General features: G+C 37.2%; 1 protein-coding gene across 1 annotated transcript in view; it reads left to right on the top strand.

The window, feature by feature from the left end:
• LOC144449991 (angiotensin-converting enzyme-like) overlaps positions 1-24,408 on the top strand; it is a 29,987-nt gene that overhangs the window by 5,422 nt on the left and 157 nt on the right. Inside the window, exons 4-25 of the mRNA XM_078140556.1 lie at positions 111-254; positions 770-961; positions 2,075-2,184; positions 2,812-2,984; positions 3,698-3,921; positions 4,454-4,598; positions 5,201-5,299; positions 5,473-5,604; positions 6,785-6,987; positions 7,494-7,553; positions 13,391-13,602; positions 14,989-15,144; positions 16,535-16,640; positions 17,606-17,749; positions 19,072-19,263; positions 19,384-19,481; positions 20,394-20,563; positions 21,310-21,533; positions 21,960-22,104; positions 22,616-22,720; positions 23,709-23,837; positions 24,358-24,408. The exon at positions 24,358-24,408 is cut by the window's right edge and continues 157 nt beyond it. Of these exons, the coding sequence (XP_077996682.1) occupies positions 111-254; positions 770-961; positions 2,075-2,184; positions 2,812-2,984; positions 3,698-3,921; positions 4,454-4,598; positions 5,201-5,299; positions 5,473-5,604; positions 6,785-6,987; positions 7,494-7,553; positions 13,391-13,602; positions 14,989-15,144; positions 16,535-16,640; positions 17,606-17,749; positions 19,072-19,263; positions 19,384-19,481; positions 20,394-20,563; positions 21,310-21,533; positions 21,960-22,104; positions 22,616-22,720; positions 23,709-23,837; positions 24,358-24,408 (3,214 nt within the window). The remainder of the gene's footprint in view (positions 1-110; positions 255-769; positions 962-2,074; positions 2,185-2,811; positions 2,985-3,697; positions 3,922-4,453; positions 4,599-5,200; positions 5,300-5,472; positions 5,605-6,784; positions 6,988-7,493; positions 7,554-13,390; positions 13,603-14,988; positions 15,145-16,534; positions 16,641-17,605; positions 17,750-19,071; positions 19,264-19,383; positions 19,482-20,393; positions 20,564-21,309; positions 21,534-21,959; positions 22,105-22,615; positions 22,721-23,708; positions 23,838-24,357) is intronic.

The following is a 24,408-nucleotide window of genomic DNA, read 5'->3' as shown; positions in this document are numbered from 1 at the left end:
TGTAAATGTAATGTAATACTCATCCAATGATCTGACAACCACTTGTAATTTTTCAATTCTAAAGCCGTATAGCTGTGTAGTTACAGATCTTCTTCTCATTTTCGTTACAGAAATTCGACACATGTTCGCAACGAGTAGAGATTACTCTGAACTTGCGTGGCTATGGACTGCGTGGCACGATGCCTCTGGCAAACAGATTAAGGAACTCTACACAGAATTTGTTGATTTAGCGAACATAGCTGCACAAGCAAACGGTATCTCACTGTCTATGTCTACATATGTGTGTGTCTGTGTGCCTTTCTGTCTGTCTGTCTGTCTGTCTGTCTGTCTGTCTGTCTGTCTGTCTATTTATCTATCTATCTATCTATCTATCTATTTATCTGTCTGTCTCTCTGTCTCTCCTCTCTGCCAGTTTCACTCTCTAACTTGCATTCCAATAGCAACTTTTTGATTATATATATATATATATATATATATATATATAATTATAGATAGACAGACAGATAGATAGATAGATAGATAGATAGATAGATAGATAGATAGATAGATAGATAGATAGATAGATAGATACTGCACATTTGTCACAAGTTGTTTCAAACTCACCCATCCATAAAATCCTAAATGCTATAACCCATGTCATTCAGACTCACACATTAAATCACGAATTGATGACGTCATAACATCCTAAATACTATAACCCATTTGATTCACACTTTCATTCAATCACGAATTACTGACGTCATAACATCCTAAATACTATACATTGCAGGACAACCAGACAGGGGTGCTCTGTGGAGATGGAAGTACGAGGTGGATGACTTTGAGGAGCAGGTTCTACAAATGTATGAGACACTGAAACCACTCTATCTAAATCTACATGCCTACATTAGACGAAAACTGATTAATGTATATGGAGAAGAATATGTGAACCCCAAAGGAGCAATACCAGCCCATCTTCTTGGTATGTGTGTTGATTCATATACTATCAAAACCACAGTAATGTTCACATCATAAGTTGTTGTTACATTCCGGACACTTAGTATCAACAACTTGATTGTGGGGCGATTGTAGCTCAATTTATTATTATATCACCCAGTCATAAAATGATGTAGGTTTTGTGTTTCACTCATGTGACATGACATGTAATACACTCTCAGACAACTTCTAAAGAAAAGCAAACTATTACATAGGTGCCATGCACAGTGGGGATGTAGAAGTAGTCAAGTTGAAATGTTGATTATCAGTTACAAAACAAACAATTGCAGCCATCCAAATCATCCAAAGTCCATGTGTAATGTTTTCATTAGCAGCCTATTTTAACTACACTATGAACGAATGAATGAATGAATGAATGAATGAATGAATGAATAGCAATGCTTATCAGTGTTCATTGTGATTTGGCAGAGGATCCTGCCGTGTTTGTTGTGTCTCTGTTATTGTTAGTCTAGAGTTGATATGTGTCTATATAAGCGTATGTGTCAAAAATATATTGTATCATGAATGAAACATCAAGCCTACATCATTTTATCTGTAATGTGCCATGAGTGAAACACCAAGCTTACATCATTTTAGTTGTAACGTGTCATGAGTGAAACACCAAGCCAACATCATTTCAGCTGTATTGTCCCATGAGTGAAACATCAAGCTTACACCATGTTAGCTGTGATGTCCCATGAGTGAAACATCAAGCTTACACCATGTTAGCTGTGATGTCCCATGAGTGAAACATCAAGCTTACACCATGTTAGCTGTGATGTCCCATGAGTGAAACATCAAGCTTACACCATGTTAGCTGTGATGTCCCATGAGTGAAACATCAAGCTTACACCATGTTAGCTGTGATGTCCCATGAGTGAAACATCAAGCTTACACCATGTTAGCTGTGATGTCCCATGGGTGAAACATCAAGCTTACACCATGTTAGCTGTGATGTCCCATGGGTGAAACATCAAGCTTACACCATGTTAGCTGTGATGTCCCATGAGTGAAACATTAATTAAGTATGTCACAATCAACAAAATAAAGAACACAGGAGTCCTAAATGGCCTCTCTCTATTTTGTTTGGTCTTTACAGGTAATATGTGGGCACAGCAATGGCACAACATCCTTGACTTGGCAGAGCCATATCCTGGTCAGAATATGGTGGATTTTACGTCAAGTCTTCGAGCAAAGGAAAGTAATATTGTTCCTTATCAATCAAGAATTAGATAATTACACTTTTAGCACGCGTAAAATCATCCTCGCAAATCAGAGCTGTTATTTCTTCGGCGACACTGCGAAATAACTGTTCTTGGCGTTGCTTGCTTTGCGGTATAGCTCCGACGGTGCCGTAAAAGAGGCTGTGGTTTACGACGATGGTGTATTTAATGGAATCTCGACTTACATGTGCATTGATTCGTCTCAATTTTTACCAATATGAACACCAAGAATACGTTGAACTTAAATCGCCCCATGCACCACCCCTTCCATTATGGTCATCAGGCATCCTCACTTAGTTATAATATTAGGAAGAGCACTTACCGTAAGGAGGCGCTGCATAAGGAGAGTAGTTAAGGTTAAATCTGTAACGGAATCCAGGGTGGCCAGAGGGATGGATAGTAAAATGAAGAGGGGTATGCTTGGTAGACTGTTATCATTACGAAAGCCGTCAGAAGACTTCCGATTTCCAACTTCCTATTATCGTTTTTCAACTAGGTTGAAAATGTTGAAATGTTATTACATGTTTAGGCATTTTGGGCATGCGCAATAGAGGCAATAATTCCCTCCATACAAGTGTGATAACTTATTTGCTTTAAAACTGTCTTCATTTAGAATTACACAGCACTACAGATGTTTCAAGAGGCGGACAACTTTTTCGTTAGTCTTGGTTTGATTCCAGCACCAGAAGAATTCTGGAACAACTCGCTGATTGAAAAACCGACTGATGGACGGGATGTTGTTTGCCATGCTTCAGCTTGGGATTTCCTAGTCGGAAATGACGTCAGGTGACGTGAATAATGTTATAATTCCACACACTTCTAGTTAAGGTGGTACTTTGTCTTTTAGACCCTTTTTGGACACCAAAAACAATTTGACTGACGTGTGTCATTGAAGAAGACGAATAACGCATTTTGTGATAATTCTAAAATCAATAATGCAAATAGTGACATATTCAAATTATTACTTCCAAGAAAAATACCCTTCTTGAATTTGGTCTTACATTTATTTTGGGACTTTCGTTGCGCCATTCCTACTTTACTCTCTCAAATTTATATCATAAAACACGTGAAAAATGAAGAAATATGCAGACGATATGCAGACGAGAGCGGCCTCGGTCTGATGCACTACGTCACTTCCGTTTGTGTGAGGAATAAAAGATCACGACGTCGTTTGGACTATTAAAAGTTTATTGAATTTACTTTTTTGAGATCAACGTTCACTAAGCAATGTGTCATTAACTCAACGGGGTGATTGAAATACAATCACAGGCACACATGAACATCACAAACGCGACACACAAACTTATAACAGGCACAAACACATTCACACACTCACAATACAGCTGCAATATTGAATTTATTTGCGTCTTGGGTGTATTCACTGGCACTTCATGTACATCTAAATAACACTTTTGTCACCGTTTTAAACTTATGTATTTCACTCCATGACAATGACTTTTAATTCATTTCTGTGTTGTTTGTTGCTTTTATGCTCACAGGATGAAAATGTGCACCACAGTTGATATGGAAGATTTCGTCGTTATACATCATGAAATGGGTCACATACAGTACTATATGCAATACCGTCCTCAACCGTTTGTCTACAAAAGTGGCGCCAATCCAGGATTCCATGAAGCAGTAGGGGATGTACTTGCACTGTCTGTAGCCACACCAGAACATCTTAGGAAAATAGGACTACTTGAAGACTACAATGCTAATCCTGGTACGATATGTTTTGAAAATTTTCCACTGATATCTAGTGACAGAATAACACACAGGTAGACAGCTTTACAAGTACACAGATTGTCAGGCTGACACAGACAGATGGGTAGACAGACAAACATAGACATTCATACATGTAGTGAAACATGCATGCATGCGTTCGTGTGCATACATACATACATACATACATACATACATACATACATACATACATGCATACATGCATACATGCATGCATGCATACATGCAGACACATAATACATACATACATACATACATACATACATACATACATACATACATACACACATGCATACATACATACATACATACATACATACATACATACACACATGCACACATGCATACATACATACATACATACATACATACAGACAGACAGACAGACAGACAGACAGACAGACAGACAGACATACATACATACATACATACATACATACATATATACATACATACATACATACATACATACATGCTTTATTGACATGACATTTCTCTCTATTATACCATAGAGGGCGAACTGAATTTCCTTATGAGAATGGCATTAGAGAAGATAGCATTTCTGCCATTTGGTCTGCTTGTTGATCTGTGGCGTTGGAAGGTGTTTGCAGGTGAAATAACCCCAGAAGAATACAACTCAAAATGGTGGGATTTAAGGTAATGTTTGCCGTTAACAGTGTTTCTTAAAGCCGTTGCCTTTGTCACCATCGTCATAGCTGTCATCGTCTACATATTTACCACTATCACCACCATCACCATCATCATCATTATCATCATCATCATCATCATCATCATCATCATCATCATCATCATCATCATCATCATCATCACCATCCCCACCATTACCATCACCACCACCACCATCACCATCACCACCACCATCACCACCACCACCACCACCAATTCCACCATCATCACCACCATCTCCACCATCACCACCATAACCACCTCCACCATCACCAACACCATCACCACCACCACCACCACCACCACCACCACCACCACCACCATCACCATCACCTCCATCAGATATACAAAACATATTATAATATACATACCTCAAGAATACGGTCTTGTGAACCTTCTCTGCACACACTGCATGTAGTGTTGTATTAACAAAGAAGTGAACTAACCATGATGTGTAGTATTCCAATCCGAAAATGAAGAACACGCATACGCAGACTCGCTTTGATTCTTAACGTCACTTCCGCTTAAAACTGAGCCACAGTACATTTTTGTATATGTTTATATATTTACAGAATGGAATACCAAGGCTTGGTTCCCCCTGTTGAACGAACAGAGGATTGTTTTGATCCTGGAGCAAAGCATCACATTCCAGCTAACACTCCATACATAAGGTACAGGAAAACATTGTTTGTTTGTTTGTTTGCAATCTGTCGTATGTGTACATTCTCAGACCAAAATTCGAAATGTTTTCAATCTGTCGTATTTGTACATTCTCAGACCAAAATTTGAAATGTTTTATGTTAAAAAAGTAGCAATAAAATAATGGAATTGTTTCTTATTTCAGATATTTTGTGAGTTTTGTTATTCAATTCCAATTTCACAAAGCCCTTTGTGAGGAAGCAGGCCAGCTAGATGATGGCGAACCTTTACACAAATGCGATATCCATGGTTCTACAGCTGCTGGGAAAAAACTTGCGTAAGTTACAACATTCAAGATCTCAATTTTAGACAAGAAAGTACTCACTACTATTCTTTGTTCTGAAGTAACAAATGATCATGAGCTTAGTAAATTTGATCTCAAATGAAAATTATTTACTGAAGAAAAATCGAATGCAAGGGGGGGGGGGTGATGATGATAGCAGCCACCACTGTGCAGTGACTTCGATTGTGTTGTTGCCATGGCAGCCATATCCCCTCATTAAATCCTGGAATGTCAACTTGACTAGACAACGTATTTTCAGATTTGAGTCGTTTGTTTGTAATTGGTCTCTTCACATGGTCTAGTAATGAACCGGAGCGAAATGAAACGCCACAAACGACACGTGTATGTATGTATGTATGTATGTATGTATGTATGTATGTATGTATGTATGTAATTAAAGATTGGTTCGTAATGAAATGTAGTTTCTATTATCCAAACTCTTGCGCTCCGCTGGGTGCTCTTCTACGAGAGCACCCAGACGAGAATCTGGTCCGCAAACCACATTCCAACAAACCCGCCCAAGAAGTCACACAGTACACTTCTTCGTAGTCTTGAGGAATGGCCTTACAAGACTTGTTTGTTGTAATTAAGATACGTCAGTCAGTCAGTCCATTAAGAAGTGATAACCTTCGCGAAGGTACCTAGATTGTTCAATCTGTACCTGCAAGGTTGGACGTGAAGTATTCCCCGGCATGCACTACTTTAGGAGCTAGTTTCTGCATGACCGAGTTGGTATTCAGTTTCCACAGACTCTTGTTTAGGGAGGTCTGGTAGACAGAGCCCTCAGCGGCGAGACTCTGACTTAACTAGACTCCTGGGGAGGTCTCATAGGCAGAGCCTCCAGCAATGACAGTCTGGGTAACCGTGGCTCTTGGGGAGGTCTCGTAGGCAGAGCCCCCAACGGCGACAATTTGGGTAACCGAGTCTAAATGCAATGTATCATTTTGCAAGACCAAGAAATATTACACAATTTATTCATCATATATTTTGTCAAAATAATTTATTTACTTTAGTAATTGAATAGTAAATAATGTCCATGAAATGACCCGGATGTAAGGTAAGGTTTTTCAAACAATTAATTTTAACAAATCAATGAGAAAAGTTGATTAGGTAAATATTATATTGTGACGTCATTCACCCAGGACACCTATTTGCATATTAAAATATTTTGCAGGGACATGCTGAAGCTTGGTAAAAGTAAACCGTGGCCGTATGCCATGGAGGCAATTACAGGTCAACAAAAAATGGATGCTGGTCCACTTGTAGAGTACTTTCGACCACTTATTGAATGGCTGGAAATAGAGAACAGTAAAAATGGTGACGACTTAGGATGGGATCCAACATGGCGACCACCCAAAATTGACCCATATCATTCAGGTGATGATACATTTTGTCTGCCTTAACAAAAATCTTACTAAAATTGCTACACGTTATCGTCTGCCTTGATAACTAATTTATCAAAATTGTTATATTTGAGCGGCAGGTTTTAATTTGACAAAAAATCTTTCTACATTTTATAGTCTGCATTGACAAACCAAGTTACTAAAATTGCTACATATTTTCGTCTAATTTGACGAATTTATCAAAATTGCTACATTTTAAAGTCTGTTTTTGACAAAAATCGTGCTGAAATTGCCACACCTTATCGTCTGTCTCTCGACAACAATCTTACACACATTTGATCGTCTTCATTCATAAAAAAATTACTAAAATTGCTAAATTTTATTGTCTGCCTTTACAAAAAAATTACTGTAAGTGCTACACTTTATCGTCTGCCCCGACAAAAATCGTACACATTTGATCGTCTGCATTCATAAAAAATACTAAAATTGCTACATTTTATCGTCTGCATTGACAACAATGTATTTTTGTTTTCATTACAGGGGGGCAAGCATCTGTTATTTCCGGATCGTTAACTGCTTTTATATGCTTGGTTGGTGTCTGGATATACCAAAGGACTTTATAAACTTATCTTATCTAAGTGTGTATCCAAATATTTATTTTTAAACGAATTCGCTGTTAGACAATCTTGAAAAGAACTCTCAGTGCGTTGCTGGTATAACAATCAACAACATATTTTTTTTTCTAGCCTGATCGGCGTTTGTTAACGTGTATTAGTTTTAAAATTATTATATTCTAATTGGACATAGTTAGGGCGAAAACAAATAATTGTGTGTTTCCGATAACATGCCCTAAGAAAATGGGTATAGGTAGGTCAGAATTTTATTTTATTTTATTTTATTTTATTTTATTTTATTTTATTTTATTTTATTTTATGTTTCTTAAAAAAATATTTCGAAAAATATTGCTTCGGCCAAAAAGCAAACACAAAGACGGTCAGAATATCCCTTCTGTGATAGTTTGATGAAATATGTACAGACATCGCTGGGGACAAAAAATCATTACAATACTGAATTTATGCGCGACTAAGTTGAGGGGACATAGTCAAATTGGACATAGATATTTTCTCTAGCATTGGCAATTTTTTTATTTTAGTAAATGTTATTTTTTTGTTTAGATATCGTCCAAAGCCATGCTAACCAGAGGCAATCTTGGGGGTGGTAGTGGGAATGGGGGTGGGGCTTGTGGGCGGGGTGGGGCTAAAAGTGAAAATAAGCTGCATTAGACCTTTTGAACATTTCATTAAAATTCTTCGTATTTGTACCTAAAGCTATTTAATGCATGTACAGTTGGTAATATAGTGTGTTACTACCAGAGCAGAGTGACTATAGAGTTTCAATTAGGCGGTATAATGTCACTACCAAACAAGTGAGACTATAGGGTTTCAATTTGATGGTATGATGTTACAACCAAACCAGAGAGACTATAGAGTTTCAATTCTGCGGCATAATGTTTTTACATCTCACTCAACGTTTTCGTTATGAATTACACAAACAAAACACACACACACTCATGAAAATGTTAGATTTTATCTGACTGTGAACACAGATAAACAGTTTTGTGCTTGATTCTGCATGTTTTATCTGACAGTGATATTGATTTGCATTCACAGTGAGATAAAATGTATCATTTTATATTCCAAAGCGCTATCAGTGTCTGCATTTTGTTTTATGTAATTTGTAACCAAAAACCCTTCTGGTGAGACATAACAAACATCGGGTCATTTTATTGAAACGCTATAGTCACTCTGGTTTGGTAGTAGATATTAGAATGTTTTTGGAAATGTTGATCGGATTGTTTTGTTACTTATTTAGACGTGTACTGTAAAGTTTTGTATTTATTCATTTTGAGAAATCGTTCTGTCATTCTGGCTTCAACATACTTTTTTCATTAATTACTGAAACTTTGCATTTGTCAAGACAACGAGATTGGGATATCGTGATGTCATCAGAGATTTCACCCATAAAGCCTTGCGGGAAAGTCTTAAAATTACTGAACACAGTTCAAGTGCAGTAGAACTTCTTAGAGGCTTGCAAAGTTGAGTATGTTATCGACCTCACCCCAAATCATATATAAGTTGATAGCAGTAATCAAATTAGTGTACTAAGGACAGAATAAATCTGACTGGATTTTTTCTACAAATAAGACGTGCTTTTATAAATTATATCAGACTGAATACGACATTTTTAAATATTTGTTGGTGTGTCTCCCTTAATATACTTAATATCCAGGTATTAAACTTGTTTTCAGTATGTATTATTGCCAGTACACAGACTTTAAAGCAAAGAATCGAACGCAATCTGTCACAGATTACAACCATTGCAGAGTAGTTTGTCTAAATCGTGGATCTGTGTTTCTGCTTCTCGTTTCACTCTCTGCAATACAGCTAAAATGATGTTGGCTTGGTGTTTCACTTATGTAACATGACATTTAACACACACCCTCAGACAATTTCTAATGCAAAAGAAACAATTACAGTTACAGAGGTGCCATGCACAGTGGGGTTATACAAGTGTAGTCAAGTTTAAATGTTGACTATCATTTAGAAAATAAACAATTGCAGCAATTAAAATCATCAAGTCCATGTGTAATGTTTTCATTAGAAGCACGTTTTTACTGCAGTGTCAAAGAATAGCAATGATTATCAGTGTTCAATTTGATTGCAAAGGATCCTGCTGTGTCTCTGCCATTGTTAGTCTTGAGTTGAAATATGTCAGACTCTGTGTCAAAAACGTAATGTCCCATAAGTGAAACACCAAGCCTACTTCATTTTAGCTGTAATATAGACAGAAATATACTTCCTCAATCTAACTGGTCACAATTGAATGGAGGGGGTACTCTACGTCAGACTTGTATTATTCAAATTAACTCATTATATAAATGTGTGCTCTGGTGGACACAGAAGTAACAATCTACATATAATTTGCATATAGACCAACGGTATGTAAATGTGTACCCACAGGGTGCAGGAGGAATATATAACTTGTTCTCATGATTTTGACGATTTCTAATATTATTTCAAATAAAGTTTGAAATATTACAAACATAAGTATCGTTTTCTTCTCTGCCTGTATTTTCCTATTCCTTATCCCTATGACTTCATCTTATCAGGTTGTAACTTTAAATTCAATTTAATTTTAATTACATTTTGAAATTTTAAATCAAGAATGTCGATTAAAGAATATACAAAAAAATGAAAGTACAATGTAAAAGTCTAAAAAACTTAATACTTTCAAATAAAGTGTTTATTTATACAGACTTAGCAGCTATTAGACAGAATCTTGTTACGGCTCTGAAAAGCCCTATCAATAATAGAAATAACCCTGCTAACGTGTACGAAGCACCTACAAAATCGACATATTTCTAAGACGTCTCTGTTTCACTTGGGACTTGGTATTTCAAAGCCGTCATGCAGGCAAAGAAAGATCGTTTTTACTGGAACCTCGGGCTACATCACCATGTTTCTAAGACGTCTCTGTTTCACTTGGGACTTGATATTTCAAAGCCGTCATGCAGGCAAAGAAAGATCGTTTTTACTAGAACCTAGGGCGAGGCTACGTCGCCATGTTTGTCTCCACCTGTCATGTGCTTACCTCAGGGTCACCTCTAGTCTCGGTTACCCAAACTCTCGCCGCTGGGGGCTCTGCCTACGAGACCTTCCCAAATGGGTGGTCTCGTAGTAGAGTCCCAGCTGTGAGAGTTTGGGTAACCGACGCTATGTCTCCCCCGGTCGTTAGCCCTACAAACCTTTGGCAGACCAGGACCATACAGATTGACGTTATCAATTCAGCAAAATACGTGCATCGTGGACAATATAGGTAAAAAGTAACTTGTAATAGACAGATTTACATGTTGTGTGAGAATTGACAGATGGTGATGACGTGAGCTGACAACATAAGTATTGCATCACTCTGATGTCGTCTGACGTCATAAAAAAACGACACATAATAAATAATACTCCATCTAAAATTTGAAATTGTAAAACCTAAGTATTTTTTCCGTTTTTAGCCAAATCTTTTCTGTAACGCCATTATTCATGGCCAAATGAACAAGGTCTCCTTAGAGAAATATTTCATTGCTGCCAGGATCCACGAGATTTAGAGAGATTTCACGAGATTTTGTAGCGATACATTTGAATAACTCTGCAATTGTACGCTATTGTAAGGGATATGAACGGCGGGGGAGTGTGTTGCCAAGCAGCGAGACCGCTATATACTACATTAACTGACATCATTGTGACGGGAATTTAAAGAACGACACAACAAATTATTTTGTGATAGAGCAGTCTCCCATTAAAAGTTTTACAAGCTGAATTCATGTGTTTTTATATTCTAAAAGGTGGAAAAATACATCTAAACTGGGTTTTGATTTTACTATTGTAGTGTAACGGTATTGGCAGTCTATCCATCTGGCAGTCTGCCTGTTTGTCTCTGTCCCTGTCTCTGTCTGTCTGTCTGTCTGCTTGAGTGCCTGCTTGCATGTCTGTCTGTCTGTCTGTCTGTTTGTCTGTCTGTCTGTCTGTCTGTCTGTCTGTCTGTCTCTGTCTCTCCCCCCCTCTCTCTCTCTCTCTCTCTCTCTCTCTCTCTCTCTCTCTCTCTCTCTCTCTCTCTCTCTCTCTCTCTCTCTCTCTCTCTCTCTCTCTCTCTCTCTCCTGCTGTATCAGGACTAATTTGTACATTTCTATCCTGAAATCGTGTTCCCATTATCAGGTCGAATATACATTTATGATACGTGATAGGGAGTTAGTATTCTGATTATCTGTAGTATATATAGCATGTATCATACAGAGATAATGGATTATGAAACTTAAAACCGGATGTCACTACCTGTGTTGTATTAAAGAACCCGCGGTAGTTTGCGACTTAAAAAAAAGATGCATTGCAATGCTATTTAAAGTTTAATCTCTATGTAATGGTACACAATATTTGGATGTGTTTTCCTATCAAGCACATAAACGTATTTTTAAGGATACATGACAAACTCACAAGGTTTAATAACAAATCTTGTGACTAATGGAGAAGAAGATACGCAAATTATTCGCAACCTGTAATTCGTACTTCGCAAACCTAAACAGCCGAATTGCAACACTGAATAACTAATTCGCAGCCCTAACAAATACACTACGTTTAACTGCTATCGCAGTCGCAAACACAAAATTCTAATCAGTAAACGCAAGTAAAGCTTTTGGTGAAAATGGCACCGTATAGAACTCCCGTATAGAACTCCTGTCATGGTGTTTCGTTATCGAATTCACACTTTACTAAGTTTTAGTGTGCATGTACATTTAATACAGCGACTTATCAAATATGTCGCAGCAATAAATTAAATTGTGCCATCTGAACGTACGAAATAATTCAAGGGACTTTACAATTAAAAAAGAAATATTGTAACAGAATCAGTCTTTCTCTCTTTTCAAGTTCCGTGTTTCTTCCTCCCCATTGCTGTCCATCTCTGTCTGTCTGTCTGTCTGTCTGTGTCTGTCTGTCTGTCTGTATGTATGTATGTCTGTCTATCTGTCTGTCTGCATAATGGCTGACAGTCATGTCTGTAACTGTCTGCCAGTTTATGTGTCTGTCTGTCTGCTTCATCTCTCTTTCTATGTTTGTTTGTTTGTCTGTCTGTCTGTCTTTCTCTGCCTCTCTCTCTCTCTCTCTCTCTCTCTCTCTCTCTCTCTCTCTCTCTCTCTCTCTCTCACTCTGTATCTCTAGTCTTTCATACATATTTACTCTCACAGCTGTGGTTTATTGGGTTTTAATAAACCTCAAATTGCCAGTGATAAAAATGACCGATTTCATTTTAACAACTTAATAACTGTGTACGGAATATTGTGTTCCGTAATGCAAACTAGTTAGTTAAAAATAGTTATTTGCAATGGAAGTAACCGATAGCGAACGTATGTATCCTTCGTTTTCCAACCTAAAGAATGGTTGACCTGAGTAGGATATTGAAAAATGAATAGCGTATAGAAAAGACCGGAGCGTGTTTATTTACTTTCATAACTGTTTTCTGTGTGGGAGGTTTATAAAAAGCTACAAGTTAGGACATGACTACCTCATTAGCATATATAAACATCAGCCCTCGAAGCTCTATTTGACAAATGTTCATTTGTGCAGGTAGGTAGATAGTTACAAAATACTGACGCGTCGACATAAATAATCTATTTGGCTCTACCAGTTTGGTAGTTTACTCACTACACTAAACATCTGTTACGATAAGACTTTTTCAAACCATAACCGCAGTGGTATCATTTATTTGATTTTGGTACGTGTAAATAGTCAGGTTTGTCGCGGGTGTTCAAATCACGTGACCAACCGTTATCAGCAGGCTGACGAAATTTCGTCTGCACTTCTGCATTTTGGTGCAACTATGCGGATCGTAGCGTTCGTCGTGCCGCTGCTTCTCGCGGTCTGTGTGACCGTGAAGGCTCAGATTACATGTGAAGAACCAGTCGGATCTATAACCGATGAAGCCGTAGCAATAGACTACCTAGATAATAACTACAACCCAGAAGCTCAGATTGTCTTTTCGGACTATGTTACCGCGTCTTGGGATTACCAGACTAACATCACACAAGAAAATCAACAGAATATGGTAAGTATGATATCATATATGTCACTCCCCTTCACTCCCCTTGATGAGAAATTCAGAGTAAGTTGACGTGTTGTCGGATCCCCATACAAACGTCATGGCAGAAGACCAACACAATATGCATATGAGTATGGTAAGTATGATATCAAATATGTCACCCCCCCCACCCCCCACCCCTTTACCCTTCACCACCCATTGGTGAGAACCTGAGAAAAAGTTGACGTGTTGTGGGGTTTCCAGACAAACGTCAAGGTGGACGACCAATAAACTAGGGTTATTTATGGTACCGCATTACTCCTCCACCTAACCCCCATCCCATGATACAATGACAAGAACTTCGGATTACGTCAGCACATTGAGAGATGTTCTATACGGACATGACGGTAGAAAACAAACAGCGCATGACAGTACTACTAGTATTCATATTATAACATTGAATTTTGCAAAAACAGGGTAAAGCCTCGATTTAAAAGCTGACGTCATACTTCGTCTTTACAAATTGTTGAGTAATAGATAATTATAGATATTAGCAAACGATATCAAACATACTTTGTGATAGAAAGAGATAACGTGACGCAACAGCTGAGTTATTCTCGAGCTCATTAGCTTAGAGACAGGGAGACAAAGTGGGAGACAGAGAACATTTGGAACGATAAATCATGTCTAAAATGAATGTTTAATAAACGTTTATTGGCTATCAAGAACCTAGTTTTTTTGCCAAAAAAAAATGGTTGCTTTTTGGAGTTATCGGGCGACAAAACCTAACAACACTATTGCGTCTTGGTAATTACCATCATACATACATACATACATACATACATACATACATACATACATACATACATACAGACAGACAGACAGACAGACAGACAGACAGACAGACAGACAGACAGACATACATACATACATACATACATACATACATACATACATACATACATACATACATACATACATACATGCCGCGCATACATACATACATACATACATACATACATACATACATACATACATACATACATACATACATATGAGCAATGCATATTCAATATTCTGACTATACTGTCAGATAAATGGACACGAATGTTCATTAGCATTCAGTAAGTAAGTAAGTAAGTACGACTGAACTTTACAATTGAAGCCGCGCCACTTCACCTCAGAATGTCTCCTTGCGTTACAAAAAAATCTTTCTCATTATTGCTACAAGTGATAGTTGAGTTCGGAATTAATGCAATTTATTTTAGATAAATCGCGCATTGCAGTATTAAACATTTAATGAGCTTTGTTGGTCCTCTAAAAATAACGAAAACCAGCCTTGCCTTTTCCCCGAAATTGGTGGTTACTTTCATTAAAATAGTGATTTCTTAACGAGCATTTCTTTTATTACAGTTGCTAGAAGCCGCAAAATTTGGTGACTTCAGCAAACAGTCTCGCGAATGTGCACTTGTATTCGACAGAACTGACTTTTCATTCGATACGGACAGACGTCTTGGTAATCTGATTTATGTTGGAACATCTGCCTTGGAAGAGGATAAATTTAATGAGGTAATAATTAAAACAAATTCATTTTCATTTTCTTTTGAAAAAAAGAGCTAGTGATTATATGTTTTCAGGTGTTTTGGTATCGAACAAGGTTTCTAATGGGTTTTCCTATATACTATGTTTCTGTTCTATGCGTAATATCTTTTGTTTGTTAGCCTGCGGACAATTCTCTCCAAATGCTCTAAACAGCTTCCAGCGACATTTTGAGTGATACCAGACTGGCACCAGTACTCCATTGGAAGAATATTTAAAGTCTCGTAAACTTGAAATGTTTTCAGTCTGTTATTCACTTCTCTCTGATTAAAGGAACACGTCCTTAAATATTTTTTTTTTTTAAAAAGAAAAAACAAATAGTATCTCAGGTCCACTAACACAGAAATGATTATTTTTTATTGGTGAAACAAGGAATGTTATGATAGATTTGTTCATCTTTTTCAGTATTCTAAGACGAGTGAAACAATTTTCGTCCAGACATAACATATATGTCACGTGATCTTTTGAGTTACCAATAGAGCTTGTGTTCGTCATAAATAAATAAATGCAAGGTCATGACATGAGTATGATGACGTCATATCATCCATAATTTGTAGCATGGTTTCACATAGTGACTAACACAAGTTGCTGGGCTGACGCATTCACCACGCTGTTTTTGCAATCACTAATTCAGATTATCATTTAACACTGCAGTTTTGTTTATTAAGATTTAAGAAGTCTGGCGACTAGAGCAAGTCAAACAAAACTGTATTCACTGGTATTATTAAAATTAGGTTTGAAATATAACTCTTTTTTGATCATAATTTTGCAAAAGTATGTAAATTATAATATTACTTTGATTTCGTAATATTCATGAAACCTATAACATAGATGTTCAAGTTGTTTTTAAAAGTTACAATATATGGATGTTTTTTTTAATTACTAAAAACAATGTTACTATGTATGACTATTTGAAAAAAAAAATAAAACAGTCTCGACTTTTATTGTGTTCGGAAATACCCGAAAACTCTCAAAGTACAAGCGAGAGGAACAGACTGACAAAAGAGACACTTTTAAGGTGTTCGCGGTTGTTTTTTTTTTGAATTGAAGGAAACTTTGACGGAATACTAGTATGGGTAGACCGTACGGTTATGATATATTTTGTTGACTAGTGTTTGGAACATTTCCAAACTAGCATATGTTTCACAAGTCTCAGTCCGCTAGCAAAATAGCGATAGTCGATAGTGGGTACCAGGGAGGGTGACCATGCAATATTAAATTATGTTTTTTGTCATGTACATTTTCCCAGTCTAAGTTCTGTCATTCTTTTTGATGAAAATAAAATGAATTATATAGAATCACCATTAAACGACAATTGGCGGGAAAATCTGAATTTTTAACCTCTGATTTCATACTATAGTACAACAAGTTGGTGTCTGATATGGAGACTATCTACTCTACTGGAACGGTATGTAACAGACCTGGTGATCCTGATCCAGAAAACACGTGTTATCCATTGGATCCTGGTAAGATAATTACATTTTGTTGAATTCGGAATATTTTTAAATTAATAATTACATTATGTAAATTACTTGATATTGAGTGGATACTTACCTAGACCCGATTAGTTCTTGTTACAACTATAAAGAAGATGTGTAGTAGGTTTCATTACAATTTATGTAGTAGTATTTGGAGATTTAACAGCTATTTATACAGACTGATTTATAGTTCCATACATACATACATACATACATACATACATACATACATACATACATACATACATACATACATACATACATACAGAGACAGACAGACAGACATACAGAATGACATACAGAAAGACAGGCAGGCAGACAGCCAGACAGACAGACAGGTAGATATACAGACAGACAGACAGACAGACAGACAGACAGACAGACAGATAGACAGACAGACAGACAGACAAACATGACATAACCTTCCTTATGAAAGGTAAGAAAATTGATATTTCTTATGACAAAATTAACATACTTATGTCAATTGAATTGGACCAATAAGTAACGCTATTATACCGGTTACGTGCCTAGCAGGTATTTTAAAAAAATGTGTCACAAGAGGATACCCTGAGTGAAAGTGAAGGCTAAAACACATACATAAAGTGAAAGTCAATTTATAATTTCTAAAGGAACTCAATGAAATTCCAAAAAATGGAAACAAAACCCTGTGGATTCACAAACTTAAGGTAAACGTAATTACCTGATGAGGTATCTATTTACACCAAATGTTCATTGTAACTGCATAGCTGTATACTAGCATTGTATGGTATTTAAAATTCAATTCAAAATATGATATATCACATTTTTTGGACCAATCTTTCGTAAATATCTGACTCTATGCTTGGTAACTGCACGTAAACATGTGCAATGATGAGGTTTCATTTTAGCGAAAATTGTTGGCGAAATAATGTAAATATAATATTTCATATTCACATTTATTTTAATTTTTTCAGATTTGTATGAAATTATGGCGACCAGTCAAGATTATAACGAGTTGATATGGGCTTGGGAAGGATGGAGAGACACATGTGGACCGGAAATGAAGCCTATGTATCCTCGATATGTAGAACTAGCCAATGAAGCTGCTGTGATCAACGGTAATTAGAAATTTGCATGTCGCCATCTTGAATATGTCATGATGGGAAATTTAGAAATAGCGAACGGGCTGCTGCTCGATGGTTATTAGGAAATTGCATTACATTGTGGGGTTTGAAGAACTAGGCAATATCTTGTTTTGCTGAACAGTAATTAGCAATTGGCATATGCGACATTTTGAATGGTGCATTTTGGGGAAATTTAGCATTAATACATAGATACATTTATGTGGATTAGTTACTGGTTTTACTAATTTAGTCTGTGCCCCCCCCCACACACACACACACCCCTCACACACACACACACACTCACACACACTCACACACACTCTCTCTCTCGCGCGCGCAGAAGAGATTTCATCACTTTACCACCCGTAAATTGAATTTACTAGAACTACAGAACTACAGCCTTTGAATGCTATGTTAAACTGTCGTTATTAAAGTTTATGGTTATTGGTATTTATTGAACACAGTATTAAAACAATCTGTAAGAATTTTGAAATAAATATTTTATATTTGTAAGCCTGAATATTTTGGATGATAAAGGGTTTCATACCTATTCTGGAATAAGGGAGATTGATTGCAAGTATTAGTAAATGAATGGAAATTAATATAATTAGTATATGCATTGTTGCAATGTGCTTTTCCCTTGGTGTTAATTGCTATGTAAACTAGTTAGCCGACATTAGTATTACAACCACACATAGTGATCCCATCATCACATCACCAATTCCACCACCACCTTCACCAACACCACTACCACCACCATAACCACCACCACCCTACTGTCACCGCTGCCGCCACCACCACCACCACCACCATCATCACCACCGCATCATCACCACTCCACCACCACCACCACCACCACCATCATAATCACCATCATCATCATCATCATCATCATCATCATCATCATCATCATCATCATCAACATCATCATCACCAACCCAACACCACCACCACCACCACCACCACCACCACCACCACCACCACTGCCAACACTGCTACCACCATCAATACCAACCCACCACCACCATCACCACCAACCCCACTGTCACCACCACGGCCCACTTCCAACACTGCCAATACCACCATCACCAACCCACCACCACCACCACCATCACCACCACCTCCACAATCATCATCATTAATATCACCTCATCATCGCCACCGCAACAAGAATCACCAAGACATAGCCTTGCCACCTCAGTGCAACCATTTTAACAAATCACATGTTTACAACACAAGCTGAAATGTGAAATATCATTTCCACACTAATATTTCTATAACCAATCCCTGTTAATGTCCATCACTGTAATCAACAGATCAACCCGACATGGGAGCCTTCTGGCGATCTTGGTATGAGATGGAAGACTTCGAAGCAGAATTGTACAGATTATGGGACCAGATTAAACCACTGTATCAAGAACTACATGCATTTGTCAGACGGCGACTAAGTGAAGTTTATGGTGAGAAGTATGTCAGTCTGACCGGTGCTCTTCCAGCCCACATACTTGGTAAGTCTACCATTTACTTAAGTTACTACTACACCATATTGAATCTTCGTTTGATATCTTTCATACAAATCGGTCTATTTTTCAAGTGACATATTTGAATCTTATATTCCACAATTCCAGGTAATATGTGGGCCCAGGATTGGATGAGCCTCGGGGAAATGGTCATGCCGTATCCTGAAAAACCAGTACTTGACGTCACAGATGAACTTATCAGACAGGTAAAATAGCGCCCCCATTGACAAAGAATTGTCACGTAGTATAAACATACGTCTTATTCAATTGCAGAGTAAAGGTACCTTGGTAATTTACTCAGCTTAATGCTTAAAATAATAAGATGTGATGGTTTTCTACTCTTTCAGTTATCATTTTGGAGCTTGCAGCTGACATAATTCAAGCGGAAATGACGTATTAGCCTTGGTAGGGTACTTCCGTTAACCATCATGTCGACAGCTTGTATTGTTATACAATTGCAATAACAACGGCAACAGGCGGCTCCATGTTTAACGGAAGTTGCACGTCAAGGAATGTACGTCACTTCCACCCAAGCCAACTTTGTATTGAAAATAAAAGTATTTTATTTCATTTCACATGATCCACGATTGCATCAAACATAGTACATATGCAAGATATTTTCCCCTTGTCGTGTCAACCTTTTCCGTGTGATAAGTGTCTCACGAATATTAATTTAGAATTAGCTTTTTAAAAAAAAAAAAAATTTAATACTTTTATTTTCAATTGTTCACAGGGAACAGGACGAATAATTTCTGGATTTACAATATTTATTTCTAATGTTTATTATTAATATTTAATTTCTCTAGATTTAAAATAAGGTTTTTAATATTGCCACCATTTCTATTGTTTCCTCTCACTGTTTTCCTATTTCATACATATCACTTTTTCATCAGAGTTTACCATCTTTGCATTAATTAGTAGATTTACAATACTAGATCAAACTCGCGGGCTATTTGCCCAATTAACACACTATGCCATGACTGTAAACATCCACTGATCCAAATAAATTCCATCACGAAGGGAAAAAAATATTCTTTCGGTTCCCTGTGGTAAAACAGTGAGAACCTTTACCTTTTCATTCACTAATATACCCAATCTATGTTATCCTAATTTGACAGAATTACACTGTGGATGACATGTTTTGGTTGTCAGAAGATTTCTTTGTTTCTCTTGGACTGATACCATCTCCTCAAACATTCTGGGACGATTCTATGTTTGTGAAGCCAGATGACAGGGAGGTCACGTGTCATGCATCAGCCTGGGATTTCTACAACCAAGTTGACTTCAGGTAGACAGGAACTTTTCTTTAAGACGCAGTTTTGATCGCAATTGAAACCGTTTTCTGGTAGAGAAAACGTTCATTTTTAACATAGGAAAAATCCTCATATAATGTTTATGACTTCATTGATAATATATCAGAACCTTGGATTTCTACAACCAAGATGATTTTAGGTACACGCAAAGTTTCTTTTGAAGAGCCCATTCTCACTTTAATGTAAATTTACGAAGATTTGGTATTTATTTATTTAGGATTTTTAATTTACAAAACAATTTCATCATAGCTTCCTACATGAAAAATCAATATGAAACAACATAGAACAAGTCTGTGTTTTTAACTCAGTTCAGTGCAGAAATCTCAAAAATGTGTAATTTGTTTTGCTATAGTACGTACACTAGTGAATATTTTACATATTTGTCAATCATAGACCAAGTCTGTGTTTTTAACTCAGTTCAGTGCAGAAATCTCAAAAATGTGTAATTGTTTTGTTGTGCGTACAATAGTAAATATTTTACATATTTGTCAATCTTTTACAATGTATTGAGTTACAACCAATGAATATTCATATGTTGTTTCACATTGATTTTTCAAGTAGGAAGCCATGATACAATTTGTTTATAGTTAAAAATCCAAAATAAATACCCAATCCTCATCCATATGACCACTTTGAGCATGACAATCAGTTGTCTGAATATACCCTAAAGGGACAGCATCTGAAGTCAATGAATTCACATTTGGTGTCTATTTTCTTGCAGAGTCAAAATGTGTACCAGTATCAACCATGACGATCTAATCACAATACATCATGAGATGGGACATACTCAATACTACTTCCAATATGCACCTCTCCCTGTTGAGTACCGTGATGGCGCTAATCCTGGTTTCCATGAAGCAATTGGTGACGTCATCGCCTTGTCCGTACAGACGCCACAACATCTTCATGACGTAGGGCTAATACCAGAACTTGTTCCCGATCCAGGTAAATCACCAAATCAATATTAAGAATAAAATCAGACGTGTTTATGTCCAAGTATCCTAGATAACGAAGTAACAAAGTAGCAGCGATGTCACTACTAAGTATTTCCCATGAACTGTTGCAGGTAATAAACTAAATGACACACTTTTTTGTCACAGTTACCATTATTCCCAGAGCTAGGGGTCTGAGGTATCGACAACAAGAGATTAGATTATTGATGATATCATCACTCAGCCCCCTCACCCCCACCCCAAAAAACTTTGCAGGTAATAAGCAAATCAAACAGTGGCAATGGAGGTTAATATGACATAGGCTGTAAGACTTAAATGGCACTTTTCCTGACCAAGTGGACAGTACTATTAGCCACATCTTTACCATTTGGAAAAACCACATTCATATTCTCTAATGCATTGATCCCAAAATATGCAGAATCCGACCTTAATTTCTTGATGACCATGGCATTGCAAAAACTTGCTTTCCTTCCGTTTGGATTTCTGATTGATGTGTGGAGATGGGAAATCTTTGATGGACGTGTGACAGAGTACAATTACAATGAAAGATGGTGGCAACTCAGGTATGTAAGTTTTGGACTTGGTTTGCGTATGTATGTATGTATGTATGTATGTATGTATGTATGTATGTATGTATGTATGTATGTATGTATGTATGTATGTATGTATGTATGTATGTATGTATGTATGTATGTGTGTGTGTGTATGTATGTATGTATGTATGTATGTATGTATGTATGTATGTATGTATTTGTGGGTGTGTATGTATGTATGTATGTATGTATGTATGTATGTATGTATGTATGTATGTATGTATGTATGTATGTATGTGTGTGTGTGTGTGTGTGCGTGCGTGTGCGTGTGCGTGCGTGTGTATGTATGTATGTATGTATGTATGTATGTATGTATGTATGTATGTATGTATGTATGTGTCTATGTGTGTGTCTATGTGTGTGTGTAATTATTGACACAGATAAACAGACAAGTAACATTTTAAAATAAAGTTTTCATAATTATATTCTAAATCAGTGATAATTAACAATGTAACATTATGAGATTTCTTTTTATCACTAGGACTGAGATACAAGGTATGGTTGAACCTGTCAGACGAAGTGATTTAAATCTGGACTTTGATGCAGGTGCAAAATTCCATATACCAGCAGATGTGCCCTATATAAGGTATTTACATTTATCTATCTACCTTCCTACCTACAAGTCTATCCAGCTCAACATAGACATTAACTATCAAATGTGTGTTGTGTTTCAAAAGGTTAGATGTCTATGTTGATACAGTAACTTACACAGACGAGCTTGACTCAATATAGCAAGTTAGCTACCTAACTGTATGTTTGTCTATCTATCTATCTATCTATCTATCTATCTATCTATCTATCTATCTATCTATCTATCTGTCTGTCTGTCTGTCTGTCTGTCTGTCTGTCTGTCTGTCTGTCTGTCTGTCTGTCTGTCTGTCTGTCTGTCTGTCTGTCTGTCTGTCTGTCTGTCTGTCTGTCTGTCCGTTCGTCCGTCCGTCCGTCCGTCCGTCCGTCCGTCCGTCCGTCTGTCTGTCTATGTATGTATGTATGTATGTATGTATGTATGTATGTATGTATGTATGTATGTATGTATCTATGTCTGTCTGTCTGTCTGTCTGTCTGTCTGTCTGTCTGTCTATCTATCTATATGTCTGTCTATCTGTCTGTCTGTCTGTCTGTCTGTCTGTCTGTCTGTCTGTCTGTCTGTCTGTCTGTCTGTCTGTCTGTCTGTCTGTCTGTCTGTCTGTCTGTCTGTCTGTCTGTCTGTCTGTCCGTCCGTCCGTCCGTCCGTCCGTCCGTCCGTCCGTCCGTCCGTCCGTCCGTCCGTCCGTCCGTCCGTCCGTCCGTCCGTCCATCCATCCATCCATCCATCCATCCATCCATCTATCTATCTATCTATCTATCTATCTATCTATCTATCTGTGTCTGACTGTCGGTCTGTTTATCTGTCTGTCTGTCTTTCTATTGGTCTGTCTCTCCCCCCTTTCTGTCTCTCTCTCTATATCTGCCTGTATGAAATAATATACATGACTTGTGTGAAAGAATATGTGTTTTTCGATTTAATAATTTGAATACGATCGTAATTACATCTGCTTTCCATCTTTTCAATCAAATTGACTTTTATCCTGCAGATATTTCGTCAGTCACATTCTCCAATTCCAGTTCCATGAATCACTGTGCATGGCGGCAGGTATCTACCCTGATACTCCATTACACCATTGTGATATATATAACTCACACATCGCTGGTGACATTCTCACGTAAGTAGGCAAGCCAAAAATTATCTTTCAAGTGGACAATATTTTCTAATTAAACGGAAATGACGTTTAAGCAGACAGTACGTAATTGATACGGAAGTGACGTTCGATTTGAAAGGGAGGCTTTGAATTTGACGGAAGTGACGTAAATTTATGCTGACAACTCCCGTACACGTTCTAACGTGTATCTAAAGCTTTCTATTAACTCAGCTTGAGGCCCTTTAAGCTAGTCTAATATAATGCTTGTATCAATGCATGCCTTCTATGACATTGTACTTTGTCTTCTGTCATGTTAGTACAATTTATTGAATACTAGGATTTTCTCAACATTTTTTGACGTATAACAGTTACGTCATCGGATCGATTATAAGTTATATGAAGTTTGCATTCAGCCAATTACAGGTGGTGGTTAAGTATGTTTTAGGCTGGAGGTAACATGCTTAAATATGGCCCAAAGATTACGCCAAAACGTATAAACTCAGTTTATGACGCAATGTATTACTAGTATATCTTTCCATTTTAGAGATTTATTAGAGGTGGGTTCTAGTGTTCATTGGCAAGACACCCTTGAAGC

Source organism: Glandiceps talaboti, chromosome 19 (genome assembly GCF_964340395.1).
Source record: "Glandiceps talaboti chromosome 19, keGlaTala1.1, whole genome shotgun sequence".
Classification (NCBI taxonomy): Eukaryota; Metazoa; Hemichordata; class Enteropneusta; family Spengelidae; genus Glandiceps; species Glandiceps talaboti.
Note: the sequence above shows the minus strand (reverse complement) of the source record. Positions and strands in the feature narration are given on the sequence as shown.